Raw genomic sequence first — 17,298 nt, forward strand, 5'->3', positions numbered from 1 at the left:
GATATGGAATACTGTTTGATTTTTCTTGCCCATTTTCTGTGATCTTCTCCCTTGACACTTATTTAAATTACCCACTGGCCTTGAAGGGCATTTAAATTTGCCACTCCTGAATACAGCTTATTTTGTTAAAGCAGATTAAAATAAATTGATAAGTAGGAAGAGGGAGGCTACAGTGTGAACTTAGGAATTGTTATTATGCTACTCTTCTGAGTGGCTAGAAAACATTCAGCTACCACCGGCCACCTTTTATTCATTTCCTGAAATCGTACTTATTGAGTATCGCTCTACGCTGTGTATATTGTGGGGGCATAATAAGAAATGAGACAGAGTACACATGTCTATGGAGGAAGACAAACATTAAATCAGTAAATATGCAAATGTGGAGATTGATACAAATCATAATGGAAAATAAAGGAATAGGATAAGAAAGAGATAAGAAGTCTTCTCCTATTTAGATAGAGAAGTCCGACTGGGTCTCTCTGAAGGGGTGATATATTGGTCCAACTGAAGGCTGAGGAGAAACCACCAGGGAAAAGGAAAAAGGAAGTCTTCCTAGTGGTATAGTGTTTACCTAGCATGTGGGAGGTCTTGATTTAAAGCACCACACAAACAGAACAAAGGAGGAAAGAAGTATCTTTAAGGCAGAGGTAACAGCAAGTCCGAAGGCCTTATGACAGTATGAGCATAGTGTATTTGAGGACTAGAACAAGGGCTGTGGTTGAGATGCGTGAAGATGCTGAGTGGAGAGGTGACCAAAATGAGGTCATACTGGACTTGATAAGCCATTGAAAGGAGTTTGGATTCTCTGGGGAGTCTGGGGAAACCACTGAAGGACTTCAAGCAAAGTCAGATTAGAGCCTTTAAGAGGTTACTTGTATGGAGGATGGAGCGTAGGGTACAAAGTGGAATTGCTGCTAACATTCAAGCAGAAGGTGGCTTGGTTCATGTGGAGGTGGTAGACATGGATAAGTTGGATATGCATTTTGGAAGTAGAATTTAATGGATAAAATGTTGACATAAGTAAAAATCAATATAGCATGGATTAACAATGTTATTTACATCTTGAAACAAGACTTTCTTAGGCAAAGACACCGCAGAAATTACATATAGGAGCTTATTCCTATATTCCTAACAATGGTGAGCAATCAACATAATTCATGGTATCTTGGCAAAGTTTTCAGAAGTCATAGACCTTTGCTATTTTCTCTTCCTTTTGAGACGTGTTAGGTTACTGCAAAGGCCATTAGATATGAGTAATTCAGCCTAGTGGATATGGTACAATATTATGAAAAGAGGGTACTCTTACAGAGCCACTCAAGTAATGTTTGTCCTGTAGGCGATATTCCTAAGAAGACGTCAGCTCAGTTGAGTACTATTGGTTGGTTTGGGTCCACAGAATTAGACTGAGGTGAGGTGTAGTGGCACATGCTTATAATTCCAGTACTTTGGAGCCTGAGAAAGAGAATTGCAGGTTCAAGGACAGTTTCAGTAAGTAGTAAGACTCTCATCAACCTAGTAAGACCCTGTTTTAAAATAAAAAATAAAAAGGGCTGGGGGCGTAGGTCAGAAGTAGAATGTCTCCCTATGGGTTTAATCCTCAATAACACACACACACACACACACACACACACACACACACACACACGAAATAGATGCTGAGGCAGATTTTGGGGTATAAAATATTTATCAGAGACCCATACCAATTAAAGAAAGGAGAAAGAGGCAGGATTGAATTCTGACTCCATAAGTCAGTTTTGATGTAGGTCCAAGAATGACTAGACTAAGTCAACCCAAACTTCTGGAGCAACGATTTTCCATCAGAGTGTCCCACAGGGGGCCTAACTTGCTTAATGCCCTGTCTTGCTCAGTCACCAGGCATGGGCTCAGTCACTGGGCATGGGTACACCTTTGGTTTAGGCTGTTCTCTGCAGCTGTCCAGTTCTAAAGGAGGAGTCAGCTGGAGGCTCTGCAGACCACATTCCCATGGCTAGGCAGCAAATAATTCCTGGAGAGGGGTGGGTGGAGGAATGGGCTGGTATATCTCAGTCTTCACCACAAGTACTGTGTTACTTATAAGTACTGAGTAATTTATGTAGTTTCTTTTTCCCCAGTGACTCAAGGTAAAACATGAACAGTTTTCTAATTACCAAAATATTTATCAGTTGAAACAATCCAATAAAAGAAAATTAAAAGGGACAAGATTGAAAGGAGTCACCAAGAACAGGAGTGGCTCAGAAGAAGAACACTAGTGGCGGGAGTTTTCTAGAAGCCAGAAAAGGCAAAATTTAATGAAATACAAATTGTTGTGGCACTCAGTTCTGGGCCTCACTGTTGAAAGTACTTCCATTAACACAATTTTAAAAATATACATTTATTTATTTATTTATTATATTGGAGATTGAAGCCAGGGACATTCTATCTCTAAGTGATATCTCCAGCTCTTTTTATTTTTTATTAAACAATTTTTTAATTGGTGCATTGTAGTCATACATCTTAATGGAGTACAAAATTGTAGAGCATACATGCACACATCACTCTTTTAACCCTTACTCCATTCCCTCCCTCTCCCACCTTTTCGTGTTTGGCTTAGTGATTGACTTTGATATGTTTGTGAATGTGCATCATGTACATGAGGGAATTTCCTTCTCCCCTTCTCCCATTCCCCTCATTTTGGGTTGCCTTATTTGCTCATATATAGTTTCTCCTACTTTCAGAGTTCCTCCAATTACCCCTTTCTCCCTAGCTTCTGCATATTAGGGAGAGCATCCAATTTTTTTTTTTACTTTTTTACTGACCAATCTCACTTAACATAATGTTCTCTAGTTCCATCCATTTCCCCGTAGATGACATAAAGCAGGATCTTGCTAAGTTGCTAGGTCTTGCTAATTTGCTGAGACTGGGCTTGAACCTGTGATCTGTCTTTGCCTCCCAAGTACTGAGATTGCAGGCATGTGCCACTGCACCTAGCCTTTTAAAACCTTTAAAAAAATGTTGTGAACTTTAAACTGTCTCTTATTTCCTTGACAGATATGGAAAACATCAATAAGAGCAATTCGCCATTCACGGCAATTCAGCGAAATGCTAGCTCAGGTATTTTTCTATTTTCAACTCTTTTAAGATTTATAGTGGATTATAATAAATAATATATAAACGGGATGACAAAACTAAAATTATATAAATTGGAATGTTGATTTCCAAAATTTAAGGACAATTTTATTTTCTGGTTACATTGAATGATTGATCAGTTCCTAACAAGGATCTGGTTGGGGTTTTTTTTTTTTTTCTTTTTTGGTGGTACTGGGATTCCTGGAAGCCCTTTTACCTCCGGGCTACACTCCCAGACCTATTTTTATATTTTTATTTGGAAACAGGGTCTCTTACGCCAGCGTGGCTTGCTTCCAACCTGTGCGATCCTCCTGTCTCCACCTCCCAAGTGCGGGGATTACAAGCGTGTGCCACCGCGCCTGGCAATAAGGATCTGTTTTAATCTTCACGTGACCAGGATAAACTTGTTTTTCTTCACAGTGCTTACCTTGAAATCATTTGAAAGCCTCTTATAGTGAATCATATAACCCATGATTTCTTTGATAAATCCTTTTACTTTATGTAGTACAGATTCGTTATTCATAAAGTGAAATAAGAGTACATTTTTTTTTGTTTGAATCATTTGGGTTATTACACTTTATGCTACTTGACCTTAGCTATTTTCCACCTGTGATTTACTTTGTCAGAAAGGTAATATACTAAATTAGGACATTATATGTATTTGGGTTGAGAATAATGACAGATTTTGCAAAATGATAAACTTATGTTACCTGCTAGATTTTTTAGTTTGTTTTAAGCTTTTTTGATTTAATTTAGATTATTTTGATTTCACTAGGTTAGAAATTTATGTATGACTTAAAATCTATTTATGTAATTTGATTAATAAAAATGTGATACATACATAGTTACAGTTGATTCTTTACACATTTTAAATAAAAGGAAGGGCTTAAGAGTGGTGATACTTGGTATTATAATTTTCTATAGTCCACAATATGCTGGCTCACATAAAGCTCTTACCTCTGCTTTTTTTGTTTGTTTGTTTTACAAATAATGTTAGTGCTGGGCGTGGTGGCGCACGCTTGTAATCCCAGCTCTTGGGAGGCTGAAACAGGAGGATCATGCAGGTTCCAAGCCAGCCTCAGCTACTTAGTGAGGCTCTCAGCAACTTAGCAAGACCCTGTTTCCAATAAAATATAAAATAGGTTAGCCAGGCGTGGTGGTGCATGCTTGTAATCCCTGCACTTGGGAGGCTGAGACAGGAGGATCGCGCAGTTTCAAAGCCAGCCTCAGCTCGCTTATGAGACCCTGTTTCCAAATAAAATATAAAATAGGTCTGGGAGTGTAACCCAGAGGTAGAAGGCCCCTGGGTTCCATCCTTAGTACCACCATAAAATAAAATAAAATAAAATAAAATAAAATAAAATAAAATAAACGTCTGGGAGTGTAGCTTAGAGGTAGAAGGCCCCTGGGTTCCATCCCCAGTACCACCAAAAGGAAAAAAAAGAAATAATGTTATGCAAGAAATATAGTAACCATATTATGAGAGTTTTTTGGCATAGAGGTTAAAATAATATTATGAACATTATAACATATTATGTCAGATATTTGCTTTAAAATATTTTAAAATAAAAGTCTGAATTTACATTTTTCTTTAACTATATTTTGACTTCCAATAACATTATACTGTTTCTTTGTCATTTTTGTTTTTATGAAAAATAGATAATCTAGCATTACATATGAAAAATAGGATGAGAAGTACCAAGTATAAGCCAGTAGACTATCAACAATTGCGTGCATTAACTCAAGCAAAAAAATTTGCTTCTGCTTCTACAGAACTAAAGGTTAGAAGTTGTATGTGTATGTATTTTTCTAGTTTTGTACAATTGAATTCCTGGGAAATATATTTACATTTCAGATGCAAAATAAGTGACTAATTTTTTTTAGAATATTCAATTACTGATAATAGTGAACAACGGCTGACATTTATTGAATGTTCTCAGATATAGTTACAGAGTTTATATGCATTACTTGTTTAATGTTCACAACACATTTATGAGGTCTGAATTCGACTTTGCTTTTGGGAAGATAGTTATTTCATTAGCCTTCAGCAATTTCCAACTTAACCTGAAAACTCAAAGTTGCTAGTAAGTGCCAGCTATGGATTATTAACTTATTTAAGGCTCCTTCTCCAACTGTATAAATATGCCCTCAGCTCTTCTCTATTCTAGAATTCCCTTTTTAACTTGAAGATATGTTTTATGCCATGGAAAGGTCAACCTGAACTAAATTTAAAAGGGACTTATGTGCAAATGTCTGTGCACAGCGTTTTAGGGTGACGTATAGTTTAGGATTATTAATGCAGTATATTTCTCTTTTGTAAGTAATAGAGTTCACAGAAAATGGCATTTTTCACTGTTTGTTTGAAGTGAAAAACTGGTTTGGTGAAGAAACACATTAATTTGTAAGCTTTCATTTATATTTAAATTTTTCTTATTTTGTTAAACTTGCATGTCTTTTTATTATTTGCATGTATTTAAAAGACAACTATTCAAAACACAAAAAACAAAAAAATTAAAGACAACTATTATGATTTGAAAGCACATTTGATACCATATTCTAAGAAATATATCCATGAGCTATAGTTCTTCAAGCTAAGGTGACTCCTTAAAACTAGGGCATTATTTGATTAAGATATAACTTTTAGCTGGGCGTGGTGGAGTACGCTTGTAATCCCAGCATTCGGGAGGCCGAGACCGGAGGATCACGGTTCTCGGACAGCCTCAGCTGCTTAGCAATGCCCTTTGCAACTCAGTGAGACCCTGTTTCAAAAATAAAAAGACTAAAAGATAGGGTTGGGAGTGTAGTTCAGAGGTACAATGGACCTGGGTTCCATCTCCAGTACCACACACACACACAAAAGATAACTTTTAAAATGATCTCATGTTATAAGGACATTCAAAGAAATGTATAAAAAAATTACATAAATATTATCCTAATAAAACTGTATCCATTTCTCTGACTTCCATTTTGACCTGTTATACACACATATAACATCGTTATATGTGCACACATATAGGTACACACATATTTGATATATTGTACACATACATACATAAACATAAGCGGTTATACATATTTTATTCCATGATAAGCACAAATAGGAAATCCTACATACTTTTCCTTTTAAAATTTTACCATACTATCTTTACATTATTTAATGGTTATATGTTATTTATTTACTTCAGTCAACAAATATTTATTATGTGCCTACCATCTGCCTTGAAGATACACTAGTGAACAATATAGCCCTCACCCTCATGGAGATAATATTTAGTGGGAGAAGTTTTCATCAAATAAGTGTGGAAATAAAAATTATATTAAATATAAGCTGCAATAAAATATGCTGTGTGGTATATAGTTACAGAACTTGGTCCTGATTGAATACTTAGGAGAGGCTTTTCTGAGCAAGTGAAATTGGAATTGAAATCCCAAGGCCAATACGAATGAACTTAACCAGAACAGAGGTGACAAGTATTGTACTCCAAACAGGGAAAGAGGCATGCATCATTGCTCTGTGATTTTGTTTGTTTGGTATTTGGGTTGTATCAAGTTGTGTGATGTTGGAATTCATGCTACTATAAAAATCTTCTTCATGTTTGAGAATAGCCCTAACTTCACAGGATAAATTCCCATGATTGGGATGTTTGAGCCAAAAAGTATCAATTAAAAAAAATGTTTATAGATCTCTTGCCAAATTGCTTTCCCAAGGTGTTCTTTTAATTTATTGATAACCACTGTATAACATAATCCAATGACCTTGTCAGTATTGAAATATGCACATATATATCCCTAATCGTGCTCATTTATCGATCTATTCATCTATTTGAGATGCACCAAAAGAGACATAAATGTAGATTGTAGCATTGTTGTATGTTACAGTCAGTATATGGTCAATGCAAACTCTCTGATAATAGACTCACTATCAAAGAATAAGTATATTTAAGCTCTGAATGATTACAATTTGACACTAAGTGTAGGAACACTAATTTCTCAGCACTATCAGCCACTCTATTGTGTCTCTGGTCATAGTGCTATCCACTTGTGAGATTTAACAGATGCTGTTTTAACTGGCATTTTATTTTAATTTGTTAAGTAATTAGTTAATCAATATAGTGGTACTGGGGATTGAACCCTGGGCTATTTCACCTCTGAGCTACACCCCCAGCCCTATTTTATTTTTATTTTGAAACAGGGTCTCACTAGGTTAATGAGTTTCACTACTTGCTGAGAATGTCCTAGAACCTGCAATCCTCCTGTCTCAGCCTCCCAAATATTAGGATCACAGATGTGTACCACAAACCCGGCTCAACTAGCATTTTATTTATTTTTATTTTTTATTTTTATTTTTAATAAGTTGAACATATTGAAAATGGTGTATATTTAGATTGTGCTTCATGCCCTAGCCCCCTGCCCCCATTCCCCTTCCCTCTTCCCAATAAAGAGTATTCAGGTTAACCATGCTATATTTATACTATTACACATATTTGGATATAGCTCCTCCATTGAACAACCTCAGCTTTCTTCCTCTCTTATCCTTCCATTCAAGTTTGCTGAGATTTACCCTCCATTATCTGGAGTCCCTCTGGTATTACCACTACTCCCTAGCTTGGCCATTATTAGAGAAAACATATGTCCCTTCTCTTTCTGTGCTTGACTAACCTCACTTAACATAATGTTCTCCAGTTCCTTCCATCTTCTTGCAAATGCTATTATTTTATTCTTCTTTATAGCTGAATAGAATTACATTGTGTGTATTTCCCATAATTTTGTAATCCATTCATCTGTTGATGGAGGTCTAGGTTGGTTCCATATTTTGGCTATTACAAACTGCTGCTATGAACATAGGTATGCATATGTTAATGTAGTTCTCTGATTTCAACCCCTTTGGAAAGATACCCAGGAGTGGTAGAGCTGGATCAAATGGTAAATCTATTCCCAGTTTTCTAAGGAATCTCCATACTGATCTCCATAGTGGCTGTACAGAGAAAACTACAAAACATTAAAGAAAGAAATCGAAGAAGACCTTGGAAGATGGAAAGATCTCCCTTGCTCATGGATAGGCAGAATAAATATCATCAAAATGGCCATTCTGCCAAAAGTGATCTATAGATTCAATGCAATCCCCATTAAAATACCAACAACATATCTCATAGACCTGGAAAAATCAGTTATAAATTTTGTATGGAGAAAGAAAAGGCCCAGAATAGCCAAAGCAATTCTCAGCAACAAAAACCAGGCAGGAGACATCACAATCCCAGACTTCAAATTATCCTATAGAGCAATAGTAGTAAAAACAGCATGGTATTGGCACAACAACAGGCAGACTGACCAGTGGAACAGAATAGAAGATACAGAAACAAACCCACACATCTATAGTCAATTGATCTTTGACAAAGGGGCCAAACTCAGACGCTGGAGATATGACAGCCCTTTCAACAAATGGTGCTGGGAGAACTGGCTGGGAGAATTTGTAGAAAGTTGGATCTGAATTCTTACTTCTCACCATGCACAGGAATCAACTTGAGATGGATCAAACACTTAGAAATTAGGCCAGAGACTGTGAAGTTATTAGAGAAAGGCATAGGATCAACACTCCAACATATAGGCACAAGGAGTAACTTTCTCAATAAGACTTCCAAAGCTCAGGAAATTAAAGCAAGAATTAACAAATGGGATGACATCAAACTGAAAAGTTTCTTCTCATCAAAGGAAACCATCAAGAACCTAAAGAGGAAGCCTACAGAATGGGAGAAGATCTTTACCAGCAACCTCTCTGATAGGGGTCTAATATCCAGAATATACAATGAGTTCAAACGACTCAACTAGCATTTTAAATAGCACCACTAAGCTTTTTTGTTCAGAGTGGAATATAATTCAGGAAGAAGCTTTTTAGTTACATGTTTTCCAAAAATAACTTTGTACTTGGGATTCATAGCTTTCCAAATTTTAAAGCATCCCTTGTCTCTACAGATTTATAATGATAAGAAATTGTCTTTTAAAGCATTTTGTATTGCCTGTTGTTTTGCATTTTGACTAGTGAGAACAAAATGTGTCCCGGGTACCTTGTGATTTTGACACTTACTGTTATTCTTCATATAGCTTTCATTTTTATTATATCTGGATTAATAAAATATATTGGGAGTGTTGTTTTACATAATTTTTGGAGTTTTGCCTTCATATTTAATTTAGAAATGACGTGTTCACATTTTGCTTTTAATTTGTTTTTGCAAAATATGAACAATTCCAAAATAGGACTTTTTATTAAAAGACTCATGGGTTAAATAAAATTAAATGACTGGAAATTAAATAAAATTCTTAGTTTTAATGGTATAAATATTAAAGTATCAAACTGCCTTTACTAAGTAGGATCATAGTTATAATATCATTATATTATTTCTTACATTCATTATTTAAATTTTTATAGAAATGTGTTGGCTCAAAAAGAAAATGTGAGTCTTCTTAATGTTACACAGCTAACAAATTCTCTCTTAATATTTGTATTATCAATCTATTTTCCTGTACTTAAAATATTTAAGTACTTCAAAGTGTTAAATAAATGTATTTTGTATTTTATTATATTGAAATGTATTCATTTTACACATAAAATTAACAGTTTTAATAATCATTGTTAATTATTATAACACTTTAGCAATAATATGTATATTTAAGTGGGATGATATAATGTTAACATTTAAAGTGTGTTGCTTTAAGTTATATCTAGAATAATTAACTGTTTACCTGATTTGTACCAAAATTATTTTACTAATTAGAAGTCACAGTTATCTATATAAGCCTTGTGTCATTAGTTAACGATCAATTTCTGGATAAAATGAACATTGACTCACATGCTGAGATTGAACCTGAAGCTATATAGAAGTTCTGAGATGAAAATTAAGACCATTTTTTGGGTACACTGTATATAAATATTTTTTGGGTATATATATGTATATAAATATTTTGGGGGTACACTGTATATAAATATAAATCCCAATTTATTATGTATAAATGGCATCTTTACAATTATTTTATATGAATTTCTCTGCTTACTAAGAATGAATAATTTTTTCTGTCTTACTCAAGTATCCATCTATTCTCTTTTAAACCTTGTGTTATAGAAAACTATAAACATGTGAAAAGATAAATTATATAATGAATCTTTGTGTAGCATCAGCTAGCTTCAACAAGTATCAATCTTTTGCAATCATTCCTTCTATAATCCTGCCCATAAACTTTCCCCTGTACTCCCTGATTGTTTTGAAGCAAATTTTAGATACCATGTTTCATTCATAAATAGTCTAGCCTGTACATCTAAAATATTTGAACTACAAAATTTCTATATCATTGCCATGCCTAAAATGTTAATTTTTCAATAATTTCAATTGTCTAGTCAATATTCAATTTCCTTGATTCTCAGAATTTTAAAAATTGTATTCAAATTAACACCTAAATAATATATATTACAATTAGTCCTATTAGAATTTCTCCACAATTTTATTGTATTTTTATAATTAAATGAATCATGCAATTTATCCTTTGTAATTTTCTTATAGTCTAAATTATGCTGATTGCATCCTGGCAGTATCATTGAACATATTTTTTTCTTTTATTTCCAGGAAATTGGTAGTTGTAACTAGAGAATTAATCAGATTCAAGTTCAGTCTATTTTGCCAATATATGTATTGATGGAATTTTTGTTTTTTAATCTTTTTTCTATTATAAATGATACTGTAATGAATAGTTTTGTACCTATATCAGTTTAGTTTTTCAGTAAGGTTTTCAGGTGTATGTTCATAAATGATATTTCTAGTACACAGATAAATCTATATTAAATACCATGATATATATCCAAATTCCATCTATGGGGGTTGTATCATTTTATATTCCCATTAAAAGGACTACGTTAAGAGAGAGCATGCTCCTCCATAGTCTCACAGAATATTTTGTTAAATATTTGATTTTTTAACTGAAAATAGAACTACCATATGATCTAGCTATACCCCTCCTCTTTATATATCCAGAAGATTTAAAGTAACACACTGTGAAGATACCTGCATGCACATGTTTTTTGCAGTATAATTCTCCATAGCCAAGTTATGGAATCAACATCAGTGCCTTTTATAGATGAAGAGATAAAGAAAATGTGGCATACATATATAATGGAATATCATTCAACCAGAAAGAACAAAATCATGTCATTTACAGGAAAATGAATGAAACTAGAGATGATCATGTTAAGTTCAATAAACCAAACTCAAAGACAAGTACCATGTTTTCTTTTATATGGAAAATCCAAAATAAAAAATGACATGAATGCAGAAGGAAGACTATTAGTGAAGAAGAAGAAGAAGAAGAAGAAGAAGAAGAAGAAGAAGAAGAAGAAGAAGAAGGAGGAGGAGGAGGAGGAGGAGGAGGAGGAGGAGGAGGAGGAGGAGGAGGAGGAGGAGGAGGTTGGGGTCAGGGAAGGTTAAGGGTGGATAATAGAGGCAAAAATAATCACAATATGGTACATGCTATGTGTACAATGAAAAACACTATTATGTATAATTGATGTGTGCTAATAAATATTTGAATTTTTGCCAACCTGATAGATAAGCAATTGTATCTTAAGTGTATTTATTTGTATTTTTGTTGATAGTTCCTTTTAAAAATTTTTATTGGTGCATTGTAGTCATACATCTTAATTGGATACAAGATGGTGGAGACATACATGCACATATTGCCCAATTAGCCCTTACCCAATTCCTATCCCACTCCTTCCCCCTCCCTCCTTTTCATGTTTGGCTTAGTGATTGATACTGATATGTTTGTTAAATTACATCATGTACATTAGAAAATTTCTCTCTTCCCCCCTCCCATCCCCTCAGGTTGCCTTATTTGCTCATCTATAGAATCTCCTTCGTCTAGAGTTCCTCCTATGACCCATTTCTCTCTTAACTTCCACATATTAGGGAGAACATCTGAATTCTTATTTCTCTGTGACTGACTGATCTTACTTAGCATAATGTCCTCCAGTTCCATCCACTTTCTTGTAAATGATGTAATTGTGTTTTTCTTTATGGCTGAGTAAAAGTACATTGTGTATATATTCCATAGTTTTGTAATCCATCCATCTGTTGATGGACATCTTGGCTGGTTCCAGAGTTTGGCTATGGTGAATTGCACAGCTATGAACATAGATACATATGCATTAATTTGGTAGTTTGGTTTCCTTTCTTTTGAGTAGATACCCAGAAGTGGTATTGCTGGATCCTATGGTAAGTTTGTTCCCATTCTTCTGAGGATCCTCCATACTGTTTTCCTAAGTGGTTATACTAATTTGCAATCCCACTAACAATGTAGTAGAGTTCCCACTTCTCCACATCCTTGCCAGCATTTGTTGTTGTTTGTGTTTTGAATAATTGCCATTCTAGTTGGAGTTAGGTGAAATCTTAGGGTAGGTTTGATTTGCATCTCTCTGATTGCTAATGACGTTGAGCATTTTTCTATGCATTTATTGGCATTTAAATTTCTTTTTTCATGAAGTATCTTTTTAGTTCACTTGCCTATTTTTGACTGGGTTATTTGTTTTCAACCATAAATCCACCGGAAAAGAAATTCAGAAAACACTTCCACTCAGGATTTTCTACAAAAAAATAAAATACTTAGGAATAAACTTAACCAAGGAGGTAAAAGACCTCTACAAAGAAAAGTATAAAACATAGAAAAAAGAAGACCCTAGAAGAAGGAAAGATCTTCCATGTTCATGGATAGACAGAATAAATATAATCAAAATGGCCATACTTCTAAAAGCGTTCTACAAATTCAACACAATACCCATTAAATGACCAAGATCATTCCTTACAAACATAAAAAAAAATCAGTCCTTAAATTCATTTGGAACAACAAAAACCCAGAATAGTGAAAGTAGTTCTTAGCAAAAAGAAAAAAAATATGCAGGAGTAATAACAATTCCTGACTTTAAACTATACTACAAAGCCATAGTAATAAAAACAGCATAGTACTGGCACAAAAATAGATACATAGACCAGTGGAGCAGAATAGAAGACTCAAAAAAACAGATCCACACACTTTCAGCCAATTGATTTTTGACAAAGGGGCCAAAAATATACACTAGAAAAAAGATAACCTGTTCAACAAATGGTGTTGGCAAAACTGGTTAACCATATGCAGAAAAATGGAAATAAATCCCTCTTTCTCACCCTGCACAAGAGTCAATTCAAGGTTGATCAAGACTTGGAAATTAGACCAGAGACCTTGAGGCTCCTTGAAGAGGGCATAGGTCCAACATTGCAACACACAGGCACAGATAAAAACTTTCTCAACAGGACCCCAAAGGCACAAGAAACTAAAAGATGAATCAATACGTGGGAATGCATGAAACTGAAGAGCATCTGTACAGCAAAGGAAACTGTCAAGGACCTCAATCGAGAGCCAACAGAATGGGAGAAGATTTTTGCCAACTACTCCTCCAATAGAGGACTAATATTTAGAATATACAGAGATCTCAAGAAACTCAACACTAAAAATACAAATAACCCAATCAAAAATGTTGATAGTTCTTTACTGAGGAATAATTCTTATAAAATGCACAAATCTTGAATGTACGTCTCAGAGGATTTTGACAAATGTATACACACATGTAACCAACATTTAGATTGTTTATTGTTTATTGATCTTTATTTGTAAAGGTAGATTCTTTGGTCTAAAGAGTTTTTTGGTGATATTTGAATATTTATATTTAGGGTTTATTATATTGGATTGTCATAATAAACCATACATAAGAAACTTCTGGTTTCTGATTCTTTCATAAAGAATAAATTTAGCCGGGCGTGGCGGCGCACGCTTGTAATCCTCGCTCTTGGGAGGCAGAGACAGGAGGATCATGCAGGTTCGAAGCCAGCCACGCGCGCTGGCGTAAGAGACCCTGTTTCCAAATAAAAATGTAAAAATAGGTCTGGGAGTGTAGCTTGGAGGTAGAAGGGCTTCCAGGAACCCCAGTACCACCAAAAATAAATAAATAAATAAATTTATCATTTTTACTCTTTTAAAAAGTATTTATTATTTTTATTATTATATGAATATTGACTAATGTTAATTGTAGAAGTTAATGGGTTTCACTGTGGCCTTTCCGTTCATGCATATATCATGTTTTAATCACATCCTCTCTCACTAGTACTTTAACATGCCTGCTCCTCCCTCCTCTGACCTGGTTTCCTTTCCCTTTCCTAATAGCCTTTCTTCTACTTTCAGGTCATCTTTTTATTGTTTTAGCTTCTATATATATGAAAAAAAACATGTAATACTTGTCTTTCTGTGTCTAGCTCATTGCATTTAACATGATATCTTCCATTTCCATTCATTTTCCTGAAGATGACATGATTTTATTCTTCTTTATGACTCTATGACACTCCATTGTGTGTAGAACCATATTCTTTATCCATTCATTAATGGGCACTTAGGCTGATTCCATAGGTTAGTTATTGTGAATCCTGCCAAAATATAGATATGCAAAAATCTCTTTTGTATGCTGACTTCATCTCCTTCAGATATATAACCAGGAGAGGTACAGATGAATCACACAGTTGTTTTAGTTTTAATTTTTTAAGAAAACTCTGTACTGTTTTTCATATGGCTATAGTAGATATCATTTCCACCAACAGCGTATAAGGATTCCTTTTTATCCATATTTTCACTAGCATTTGTTATTTTTCCAAAGGATTTTCAAATCATGAGGATTTTGAATAAGTCATTATCCACCTTATGTATTGATTTTATATGGCTTATTGCCTAGTAAAATGAATTGACTTTATATGGCTTATTGCCTGGTAAAATGAATTGGAATCATCTGAAAATCTCTCTTAATAAAGATAACTTTAGCCGGGCGTGGTGGCGCACACTTGTAATCCCCGTGCTTGGGAGGCAGAGACAGGAGGGTTCGAAGCCAGCCACGCTGGCTTAAGAGACCCTGTTTCCAATAAAAAAAATATAAAATAGGTCTGGGAATGTAGCCCAGAAGTAGAAGGGCTTTTAGGAACCCCAGTACCACCAAAATAAATAAATAAATAAATAAATAAAACTATAAATCTCTTTGTTTTTTGTAAGGCTTTTTTCCCCTCATTTTTGACCTACAGATAGAAGTAGAATCAATGAGTGAACTTACAAAAAATCAGGATGTTGTACAAAATATTGTGTCTAGTGAAAAATCATAGCTTTATTTTGACTTTTACAGTCTATTTAATTGGCCTTTCCCTAGGCCCAAAGGCAATAGCATTGATTTTTTTCTTAAGCCATAAAAATGTCCATGCCTTTCACCAATGTGTTTTAATTTTTTTGTACAACTTGAACCAAATATGTCAAAGAAATCTATTTTTAAAAATTGTGTCTGTTGCAACAAACTTTAGAGAATCTAGAGAGTAAATAGTTGGAATAAGTTTTAAGATTCTTAAAGCCAGTGGTAGAGGACTAGACTCTAGAAACACTGTATTTTTATTTTTCAGTAGGTAAAATAGAGACTTCTGAATGTCTTTTTTTTGTAGTATTCTTTACATGTGTTTTCTAAAATTTTGTAATTGTAGAACCCTTAAGCTATCCTGTAGAAAAGATTTGACTTTGTATTTTAAGTAGTCTTTAGGTTAATTTGTTTTCTTATTTCCTTAATTTTGAATCAGAAACCAGAACAGCAGAAAGATAACTCAAGGTTAAAGTAATCAGTGAGTAATAGCTAGAAATAGCATGCATTAAGAAGATTCCTTTTTGGAACTTGTCTTCTGAAGTTTTATATCTTCATTATTGATCTTTTAAAGTTGTCAGAGTACTAAGTGTTTAATAGCAGATAAATTATGAAACATACAAATTTCATAAAGTTTCCAATTTGCACTTTTATACATGTTTTAAAGTGTTAATATAGGATACACAGGTTTAGAGTACATATAGGTCAGAGTGTAACCAGGAAACAGACACTAATTGAGAATTTGAAGTAGAGGAGCCTTTAATGTTGGGAGTCTTTAAGTGGGACAGCCACTGAATATCACTGCCACCCCCAGGTCAGATAACAAAGTGGCAAGGCTGTACCATAGCCCATGGGTTGCAGTTACAGAGATGTTTGGAATCATGGTGGAATTGTCCAGAGAAAAGTTGGAGCAATAGAGGAGGTGCAGATCCTCCTGAGAGTAAAGAAGGCAGAGGTGGGGGTAATGCCTTGGCTGCTCCCTCTCTCTCCCCCTTCATTCTCCCATAGCCAGCCAGTATTTTTGTTTTGGCTGAACCCAGCTGCAACCAGCTGAAAGAGGTGCCTGAGAAATACAGGCTGCTTTGTGATTTGGAGCAGATCAGGGAGTTGGCAGGGATGGTCTAAGATACGGGGCCTGGCACGAGTTGGCAACGGAAACCCAACAGCACTAATTATGTGCTACATTTAAAAAAATCATAGAGTAGATTGAAGATTGAAGTTAGTTCAAAATTTAGGTTTCCAGGCTAAAATATTTTTCACTATTTAAGTGCTTTTGGATGAATCTTTGCCTAATATTTTAAAAACTTAATTTATAAAGTCATGGAGTTGAAAGATTAAAGGTTCATGTTCAAGGTCTTTGTTGTAAGTACTGAAGCTGGGACGAATGCCAGGCTTCCTAACATCTTATCTAATGAACCTTTTCCATTTATGCCAAAAGACCAGATAAAATTTAATCCAAACACTAAGATTGTATGTGACTCTGGTGTTTAGGAGCTTTACAATCCTCAGTCTTTTAGCTTTCTTTACCTTTGGTGTCCTCATCTGTAGGGTGGGACTAACGATACCCACACTGTCAAGTAAGATGTGTCCAACAGGAGAGAAATACATGGAAAACTCTTGAGAAATGTCCTTAGACCTATATGAATTCGTGTGTTATTATTGTATGTGGAAACAGAGTGATTTCACCCATCTTTTTTCATACTTTAATAATAGTTATTTAATTTATTAACATTCCAAACCATTTTCTCTTTCCTCTTTATGCCTTTTTTTTTATGGTACTGGGTGTTGAGCCAGGGGCATTCTATCTCCCAGTTACACCCCAGCCCTATTTTTATTCTTTATTTTGAAATAGGGTCTCATTAGGTTGCGGAGGGCCTCACAAAGTTTCTGAGGCTGGCCGCAAACCTGTGATCCTTTCTCAGCCTCCCAACTTCTTTATGCTTTTTTTTTAAAAAAAAATACTT

The 17,298-nt window shown here is 34.7% G+C and overlaps 1 protein-coding gene across 1 annotated transcript in view; it reads left to right on the forward strand.

The window, feature by feature from the left end:
• Nucleotides 1-4,769: 4,769 nt before the first annotated feature.
• The window catches only part of CCDC148 (coiled-coil domain containing 148), a gene marked incomplete at its 3' end in the record, with an annotated part of 198,850 nt that continues 186,321 nt past the window's right edge, over nt 4,770-17,298 (forward strand). Inside the window, exon 1 of the mRNA XM_080689084.1 lies at nt 4,770-4,886. Coding sequence (XP_080545210.1) covers nt 4,782-4,886 — 105 coding nt within the window. The 5' untranslated portion in view covers nt 4,770-4,781. The remainder of the gene's footprint in view (nt 4,887-17,298) is intronic.

This window comes from Muscardinus avellanarius, assembly GCF_963383645.1.
Source record: "Muscardinus avellanarius genome assembly, chromosome: 2".
Lineage (NCBI taxonomy): Eukaryota > Metazoa > Chordata > Mammalia > Rodentia > Gliridae > Muscardinus > Muscardinus avellanarius.